General features: G+C 43.8%; 1 protein-coding gene across 7 annotated transcripts in view; it reads left to right on the top strand.

Annotated features, from left to right (window-relative positions):
• Positions 1-9,966, top strand: part of Pde10a (phosphodiesterase 10A) — a 459,546-nt gene that overhangs the window by 440,248 nt on the left and 9,332 nt on the right. For all 7 annotated transcript variants that reach the window (XM_031351500.1, XM_031351507.1, XM_031351502.1 and 4 more), the window contains 3 exons: positions 1,435-1,607; positions 6,475-6,586; positions 8,735-8,815. In XM_031351500.1, the coding sequence (XP_031207360.1) occupies positions 1,435-1,607; positions 6,475-6,586; positions 8,735-8,815 (366 nt within the window). The remainder of the gene's footprint in view (positions 1-1,434; positions 1,608-6,474; positions 6,587-8,734; positions 8,816-9,966) is intronic.

Genomic DNA, 9,966 nt, shown 5'->3' with positions numbered 1-9,966 from the left:
TCTCCCATCTCCCACACCTCAGGCTTCCCCTCTCCACACCCTCCACACCCCAGGCTTCCCCTCTCCACCTCCCTTCATCTCCCCTCTTATATTTTTAATTGTATTGTTAAATAGTAAGTTTCCATATGACTTTTTCATGTGTTAGCCACTGTTCTACTGCTGTGAAGAGGCTCTGTGACCAGTGCGATTCTTATAAAGGAGAACATTTAATTGGGGCTGGCTTACAGGTTCATAGGTTCAGTCCATTGTCATCAAGGCAGGAAACATGCAGGCAAACATGGTGCTGGAGGAACTGAGAGTCCTACATGTGGAGCTGCAGGCAGAGAGAGAGAGAGAGAGAGAGAGAGAGAGAGACAGACAGACAGACAGACAGACAGAAGGAGAGACAGGGAGACAGAGACAGACATTGGGCCTGGCTTCTGAATCCCCAAAGTGCATACCTAGTGACACACTTCCTCTAATGAGGCCACCTACTCCAACAGGGTCACATCTCCCAGTAACGTTACTTCCTATGAGCCCACAGGGGCTATTTTCATTCAAACCACCATACTTAACTTTTGGCTATCCCCCACACTTCTGAGCCCCTCCTAGCTTAAGCCTTTGTGCCCCTAGCACCCCCCCAACCTTTTCACTTTTGTTTAACCTGTAGTCCTCTCTCCCACCTTCCATGAATATATCTTCCCACCAATAGCCCCCTTTCTAGTCTCCTGGCTTCCACTCGATAGCTAAGTCTTTGTGGATGGCTTCTGCCTACTGTAGGGCCACAGTATCTGCTACCCACCTATAAACCCAAACTCTGCCCTCTGCTAAAGCATGGGTTTCTGGCTCAATGCAGGACATTCCTCCTCTGGTTAATACTATTCCACGGTACCCCCACATAGCTTGGAGGCACAGCCTTGTACCCCGTTAGTGATCCCTGTGTTCCTATGTGCTGGTGCCTCGTGGATTTCTTTGTTGCCCCTTGAGATTTTCTCTTCCAATTGGATATTACTGCACTGTGTCTAATGTGCCCACTTCTCCTGAGCTACAGGAAGGGAGATTGCTTTTCACAGTGTGACCTGAAGTGTTTGAGGATAGAGATGCCTTTCTAAGCGCATGTTTCTGTAGAGTATGAAACTTACAGCAGTTAACTGGCCTAAGAGAAAAACTCCCAGGCAACGTCACAAGTTCACAGTATCAGCCTCGTCACCATAAAAACACACAAAAATAAGGTAGAGTAACGTCACTTGGGTTTTGTGGTAGCAAGTGGTATCCTTTGGGTGAAATGGCCCACATAAGCGGTAACTCTATCACTACAACGAAATGGTTCCATTTCCCTGAGCTTGTCATTAGGGTAGCACTCGGCATTGTTGTCCACACTGTTTCAAATAGCTAGAGATGCCTTGAAACCTGGGTGTGGGTGTTATTGCTGGTTTTCCTCTGGTCTCTCTGTAGCTGGAAGGGCACAATATCTTCTCCACCCTGAGCTCCAGCGAGTACGAGCAGGTGCTGGAGATCATCCGCAAAGCCATCATCGCCACCGACCTCGCCCTATACTTTGGGAACAGGAAGCAGTTGGAGGAGATGTACCAGACAGGGTCACTGAACCTCCACAACCAGTCCCATAGGTAAGAATTGACTTGGCAAAGGCCAAGAGCCCAAGGCATCAATTAAGAACTGTAACTCGGAATGTGCGCATGCTCAGTGGAGGGAGTGCATTTCGGTGCTGGTTCCACCTTTTCTCTCAAGGATGGTGAGATGGTCCTCAGGTGGCTGCCAGAGAGATCACTGCTGTGCTTATCTCTACCTGGCCAGCATCTCCTCAATGAGGCTCTCTTTATCCTCAGGTGCATGGACAGCCATATTGTGGGTCAATCCCAGTCTCCAGATCCCAGTTGGGATCCACCCTGATCTGATCTTAATATTCCTCGAGGATAGTATCTGCTTTCGTGTTCTTAGGAGACAGCCACCTAGGTGCCCAGAGGCAAAGGGAATTCGTAGAACTCGTAGGACTGAGAAGCATCCTCAGACAGATGTGGGTACCTCAGCTCAGTGGCAGCCGTGTTGAGCAGCCCACATTCTGCAAGGTGTGAAACTTACATAGTGTGTGGAACCATCTTCCTGAAGGACAATAGAGGCCAGTTTGCTTTCACACCTAGCAAGGCCCACCCTGGACTAAATGAGTCTGTGTTGACAAGTTCCCAAGGGGCTGTTGGTACCTCTAGTTCCTCCTGCTCGGCCCCCTCTGAAGTAGACAGGGGAAGTGTGCTTCAGTGGCCTCAGTGCATGGTGTGTGCAGTGGCCCTTACGTTTCAGACCTTGTACAGGGTGTATGCTTACACTCTACTTTATAGAGCCTACAAGAGGGATTTTTGACCCTCATGAAGTACGCTTGGTTCCAGAAACCCATGCTTCTACTTTTATTTGGATGTATCCAGTTGTTTTTACCAAAGAGTCATAATAATTTACATTACTAAAATGTAGACATCAAATTAAGAAGTTATTTTTCATGTTTAATGCATATGGGCCTCTATGTCGGTGGTGCAAATTAGCTGTGACTGATTTGTGTTCATTAAAAGTTCTAAAGGTAGTGCCTATTTGTCTTAGCAAACTTTAGAGTGAAGAAATACGCCGAGGAAAGAGAGGGACATCCTCGCTTCTGTACTTGGATGCTGTCTGCTTGCGATGATACCATATTCTGTTTCTCTAGAGGTGTGCACAGAGTGCCTGTAGGGTACACATAGCCATGTGCCATTTCCTCAAAATGTGCTTTTACCAGAGGAATTTTTTTTTTAAAGGAACATTTAGAACATAATGAGGCACATTGTAAAGGTTTAGAAACCTTCTCCAGATTGATAAGTGAGGGTTTCTTGATTTTTTTTTTCATTATTAGCAATAATGCAATACATTTTGATCATGCCATCTTCCCTATAGATCCTTGAAAGTATATAGTGTAGAGCTACAGAGATGGCTCAGTGGCTAAGAGCACTGGCTGCTTTTGCAGGAGACCTAACTTTTGTTCCCAGGACCTACATGGCAGCTTGCAACCAGGGAAACTGATAGCTTGTTCTGGCCTCTGCAGGTACTAGAAATGTACATAGTGCACAGACATACCTGTAGATGAAACATTCATGCATATGAAATAAAAAAATTTAAATATATATGGCCTATATTGCTAGACATGTGCATATATCAAGTTTTAACAAATGCCCTAGGAACTGACCCCTCCAGTAACATGAGGGTAAGACTGCTCCGTGCACTTTGCTGCACAGAGGACTCTCACATTTGCTGATTGCTTTGTTGCCTGTGCACAATGCTTGCTTACTGTTGAACCTCTGTTTTTAACAATTCATCTTCTGGCCTATCTTTCTGCCAAGGATACTAAGCTTCTGTCACAGGTAATATCTTCAGGTGATTTACAGTTTAACTCAATTGTTTTCTATTTGTGTGTGTGTGTGTGTGTGTGTGTGTGTGTGTGTGTGGTCTAAGGATGGAACTTACCTTACAAATGCTAGGCAAACTCTCAACTAGCAAGTGACACTCTAGCTCCTCTATGGAGACTCTCTATGGAGAGCAGAGAGACTTCAGTTCATGAAGCTGCATCCTGTACTTGTTTTTATCGAGTCCCACAGCAATGCAAATACTTTATATAATTTTTTTATTTGTAGTTTATAGTTCAAATTTTATACTTGGCTTCAAACTCTTATATTAATAGAATTAGATTCCTGTTTCTTCTTGATGCATTAAATCACTGTCACTTAATGACAAATTAAATTTCCCCACCAAGTTGAATGGATTAAGAGTTTTGCAGCCCGGGAGGTCTCCTTACGCATTTATGTAACCATCTAGCTCTCTGTACAATCCCTCTGTCTTGGCCTTCATCATTATGCTGTAACTCATCTTACATACTTAGTAAGGCAATCTTTACCTGGCATTTATGTAGCTGTTTATTTAGAAATCCTGTAGAAAACTGTCACTTAGTAACTTTGTTTTCTAAATGTTTCCTGTGCAAATCTTAAGGCTGACAGAAAAGTGATTGGATCAGATGTGTGCTCTTGCTTAGACTAAATGCTACAGTGTTTCCCATATTGTTTGTCTTTTCTGATTCACTATGCCATTTCAAAGTGAGTTACAGAACATGATAGGCCCCGGACCCTTCACCATGAATGCTTCAGGAGCAAATGGGTAATCTGCTGTAGATCTGCTGTAGATTTTCCAGGTTGTAAATATCCACACTGGCTTTTTAGTTGAGCCATTTACATTTACTTATTTAATTGAAAGAAAAGTAGAGTGCCATTTCCCAAAAGTATCATGTGACTTTCTAGTGTTGAGTTATGTTTTGTGGTTTGTTTTATATGGCTTATTTGCTTTTCCCTACTAGAAGTTTCCATGAGAGTAGAGTTTATCTTATTATGCAGCAATCATAATTGTTAGATTAAATGAATGGAGCCAAAGTGTCTGATGTTACCAAGAGACTGTGAATATGTTATGTTCTGAATTTCGGTCAGCTTTCACTCTGGGAATTGCAGTGAAAGTCAGGTCATCATGAGGTCACACTGAGAGTGCTTTTAGCAAGAAGTTGACTCTGTCACAGATGCGCCCGTACAATGCATGCAGGGATGAGGTCTACTTCCACTCAGAAACAGAATAAAACATCCATTCTGGCACTTCCGAGTGATAATGACCATCTAGCTGATTTATAATTGACAATGAAAACAGTAATTTTACTTAATAAGGTTTCATGCCAAATTTCCAGGCTGTTGACTTTCTTATGAGCAGTAAAATAACAACTTTATTTTGTGTTATCTAAATAATTTTGACAGTGAACTCTGAAAAGTAACACTTCCCTGGTATGTCTGAGCCTTATAGCTGCAGTGCTATATGTGAGGTCATTTCCAGTGGAAAAGTTTTGCACATTTTATAAAACCTAGTGTTATTAACAATGCTTTTACAGATCTGAAATGAGGTTATTTTGGGGGGGAATTAAACCTTATCATACTATTTAACATAAATTGTTAGGGGTTTCAGTGATAATACATTAAATGAGATTGACATACTTCAATTACATGAAATAATTATTTGTAAATATAATGCTAGTTTTCATGTTCTATATCTGTTTAATGAATTTACCAATTGAGGAAGGAAATGAGTTACATATTTCTTTAGAAGGCCAAATTCAAAAATGATTTTCTTTTTAAGCTGAAAACTAATTGATCCAGAGAAGTATATGTTTCTCAGGTCACTTTAAGATATTTGGGCTTGGGACACCATCTGCTTGGGATAATAGGCAGCCATATACTGGTGAATGTGTCTCAGTTATTCACCCCAATCTGTAGCAGGTGTAACGAGCCTTTTGGGGTGTCCTCTTTCCAAAAGCCAGATTGTGGAAGTTAGTGAGGAAAGGAAAGGAAACAGAGTGAGAGCAAATGCCACTTTGCGCTGTGCCAATCTAGAATCTATTGTGAGGAGGAGGAGAGGGCGTCGTGGAACTTTGACAGATGATCCTGACAGAACATCTCCATTGACCTGGGCTGTGTGTGTCATGGAGCAATCCATTGGTAACTCCGTGCCCTTCAGATTCACTCAATACCTGCAAGCTGGAAGTGACGACACTGTCTAAACTGTTACAGTTCTGGATCTCTGAGGATACTTGGTCTTTATAACATATGCAGCTTCCTCTAGGTGAAGTCAGGCTATTAAAATTCCTTACTTCATTTCACTAGATTGAGGATCGCTTGAGAGAAAAATTCAGTAAAGTCAATATGCTTCTTTGAATTTTTAAGGTGACATATTCTTTGAATTTTTAAGCCATCATTTTTCTTTAAAAGATTTTTGCTGTACTTACACAGAGAGCAGGCCAGACACACAGTGCATTGCTATAGATGCCAAGAAGCTAAACAGAAAAACTCGTCTATTTTGGCAGATGTTCTGAGTTTGAACATGTCCTTGCTGAACAGCACAGCCTTAGAGGATCATGGCCTGTCCCACTCCATGTGTGGGCAAGCTCATCACATACCCAAGCCCCCTTGCAAGATCTGGTCATGCCACTTCTCCCTTGGAGAAATTAAGCATTTTTTTTTTTTTGTACACTCAGACTCTGTGGATATAGGGTGAAAGTACTGTGCAGGTTTTCTCTTCTGGAGACACTAAACTTGCAGAGGTCTGTGAAATGAATGCTTGGCCCATAGCTCTGAGGAGTGCCAGGCAATTTGCAAGGTAACAGAATGCCACCCGTTGTGTCTGCTCAATCAGGGCTGCCTCCGCACCAGCGGCACAGAGCACACTCCTGGATGGCTTGTAGCAGAAGGTCCTGATGTCATGTTGCCGCTCTGCCTGCTAGACTACATGGTTCTGGTTTTTAATGCTTTCCCTGTTGGAGGAAGTAACACACAGACAGACTGTACTCCAGGAGATACCCGTGCCCCACCCCCAACCCCTGTGGGTTCCTGGGAAAAGTGCAAATCCTGCATTCACCAGTTCTGTATTGTCTTCTAGAGACCGTGTCATCGGCTTGATGATGACTGCCTGTGATCTTTGCTCTGTGACGAAGCTATGGCCAGTTACAAAATTGACAGCAAATGATATATATGCAGAATTTTGGGCTGAGGTATGTCCTAGATTCTTATGTTAACTTAGACATTACCAAGAAATGGCCAAAATATCTCAGTAGAAACGAAGCACATGGCTAGTCAGGCTACCTGATACCTTAACTGGTCATGCTAAGGGTCACTTTGGAAAAAAAAAAATGGTGGTTAATCACACATCGTAACACATTCCACTATTATGTTGTCATGCAGTGAGAACTCTGTTAAACCTACCTGACTGAGGGGAAGTTCTCTGATACCCACTGAAAGCATTTAGCACCATGCTCGCTTTAGCTTTGCTGCAGCAACTTTCCTTATTTGATAGCTGACCTTTGCCCCCTGGATAGTCTGCTCCTGGATATCACATCAAATGTGCACAGGACATGGTAGGCTCTGAAGCCGGGCTGTATCTGCTACCGGTGAGAAAACAGAGTCATCCTTCTTTGCCTCTGGCAGAAGACAGTGCTCCTGTGCTCACTGGCCAGCTCAGCCTCTGTCTTCTTTAAGGTAGCCAGCCTCAGAGCAGCAGTTCTCAACCTATGGGTCGTGACCCCTTTGGGGGTCAAACAGCCCTTTCACAGGGGTCGCTGAAGACCACTGGAAGACAGATAGTTACATCACGACCCATAACAGCAGCAAAATTACAGTTATGAAGTAGTAATGAAAATAATGTTTGGTCACCACAGCACGGGGTCTGTATTAAAGGGTCGCAGGGTTAGGAAGGCCGAGGACCACTGCTCTAGAGCACACGCATACGTACGCAGACACACTTCATTTTACTGTGTAACAGAACTCATCCTGCTCAGTTAGTAAAAGTAATATATGCTTGTGTCAAGGGCACTAATCCTCCACTGCCTCAGTCAGCCTGATTGTATGTGTGAGCTACAACACATTCAATGAACGCTCTCGGGAAAACGTAAACATCATTTCACACAGTCGTACACTGTGCCGATCATACTTGACCTACTACATTTAAATTCTAAGCTGTGAACAAGGATGTGAGAGGCACATAGGATAGGTTCCCTCCCTGCTGACTCCTCAATGGATAAAGTTCCAAGCATGGCAGGCAGTCTCCAAGACCTTGTCCTCTCTGGGAGGAACCGTGAGCGGTGTCCAGGTCCTGTCAGTTGATTTAACCCCCAAAGTGCAGTGTTTCCTCTCTTTCCCATGCTGCTGCTTCCCACTCTACCTGCCCCGCCTCTGAATTTCTCATCTATGCCTTTTAGAAGTAGATAAGAGTGATGAAACGGGCAGTCTTGGGTCATGGGGTCCCAGAGCACTGTAGCCCTGGGCAGTCAGTACCCCGACATCAAATCCTCCACCACAAGCATGGAATTCTTGTCTTCACTCTGCTGCCATAGCCTGTCTTTGTCCCTTAAGTCACTCCCCTAGAAACTTCTCCCCTCATGGGACATATGACATCATCAGGAGCAGGAAACTTGGTAAGTTTCACTGATTTGCATAGAGAGGAAAGCAGTGAGACTCCGACAGTTACCATCTTTAGAGGGAGGAGCTGAAGAAGTGAGCTTTGAGGACCCTAGGTCCAGGGCAAGTTTTAGGGCACAGGGTTTTAAGTGTAGTGATTTATTCCCGACGCTAACAAGTCTTCGACGGTCTTGGTATGAAGCTGTGATTTCTGAGGAAAAAATTGAATTAAATGACTAATTATGCATCTTTAAAGATTTTAACACTTTAACCAAACAGAAACAAGTGCCTTTGTAAGAGTCCATCTCTAGAGGATGATGTAAATCTTCATCCCAAAGCCTGGTGGGGGAAGTCCCCTAGGGCATACACCCATGGCAGAAATGCAAAATTGAGGTGTAAAACTGCTTATCATTCTTCAGTCAATACTCTTCAAGGCCAGTTTTATTCATTTCATACAAAGGAAGAACCATTTGAAAAAGAAGCAAGGACAGCTTCCGGCTTTCCCACCTTTTGTCACCCCACCTGCCATTAGCTGTTGCACAGTGGTGGCTGTCTAGAAATTTGGCAGACAAAACAAACACACAACCAACCAAACAAACAAACAACCCATCAGAATACAGTACCAGGCAGCGGTGCAGAGATTGCCATTGCTTTGACATGTCTCCTGGGGCACAAGAATCTCATGAATACCAAAATGTCCTATGTATATTTGAAAACTACAGATTATTTCCTCCTGTGTCTCCTAGGGTGATGAGATGAAGAAGCTGGGAATACAGCCCATTCCTATGATGGACAGAGACAAGCGAGATGAAGTCCCTCAAGGGCAGGTATGAAGAATGAGAGCCATCTACATGGCTGTCCGTCTGTGTGTCCACCATCTACCTATGGAACATAGTGGTTTTTAACCCTCCATAGAACTTTCTCAAGCGCAGAGCTCACTCTTCAGTGTCTTCTGTGTGGCCCCTGCGTTTGTGTGAACCTGTTGAAGTCCTGCCTACTCGGGTGTGGTTACCTGCCTCTCCCCTTAGCTGCTCCTTCTGTTGCACTGCCTTCTATGTTCAGTTATTAAACTATTTGAAGTACATCTTGGCACACGGTTTAAGGAAGGGATCTAGCAAAGTCTTTTTAACAGTTACAACATATTCTGTCCCAGTAAAAGTCCTGTTTTAGTATCTACATTCAGAATAGCAGCTTGTTTTAAAATAGATTGAGTGCTACCAAAAGAAGTTATGAGGGAGTTTTAAATACCTCCGAGATGCACAAAATATTTTACCGATTCCTCTAAATTCTAAATTTGCATATTGTCAAGTAATTTTGTCACAAGAGTGAAGCACTCTGCTCCCCAGTTAAGCAATCTCTTTCTCAAGGCTCTCAAGCCCAGTAACTCCTTACTAAGGTTTAGAGTAAGAGAATGCCTGCCTAAGCTATGAGGTTAAAAGCAAGTCCGCTGTGCTGGCTAATTTCTGTAACCCTGGCCCCCGGGAGCCTGTGGAGAGAGGCTCATGAGAGCCAGGTCTACCTGGACTTCAGATGAGTCACTGCCTCAAACTTAGCTTCAAAGCAGTTCAAAGTGGAAATGCATACGCATTGCTCTAGCGGGAAGATTGTGATAGTAACTCCAGAGGAAAAAGCAAATGGGAGCCATGAAGAATTCCTGCTGCGTCTCCTTTCCCATGTTTCCTGGAAGTTCAGTTTCTAAAGAAGTTGCTGAGTTAAGCTAGGGAGCTTAGGATGGCTGCCACTTTGCCATCTATTGGCCAGTCAGGAAGAGGGGCTCACGGGTGTAGGGGTGTGGGGGATGATGGGTTTGAGTCTCGGCGGGACGCGGCAGCAGACACCAGGCCCAGACAGTTCCACGTGTAAGAGGTTTAATTAAGAGCGGGTGGAGGATAGCGGCGCCAGAAGAGAGAGGGGAGAGAGAGAGAAGAAGAGAGAGAAAGAGGGAGGAAAGTACATATATATATATATATATATATAT

The sequence above is a fragment of the Mastomys coucha genome, unplaced genomic scaffold, assembly GCF_008632895.1.
Source record: "Mastomys coucha isolate ucsf_1 unplaced genomic scaffold, UCSF_Mcou_1 pScaffold5, whole genome shotgun sequence".
NCBI lineage: Eukaryota > Metazoa > Chordata > Mammalia > Rodentia > Muridae > Mastomys > Mastomys coucha.
Note: the sequence above shows the minus strand (reverse complement) of the source record. Positions and strands in the feature narration are given on the sequence as shown.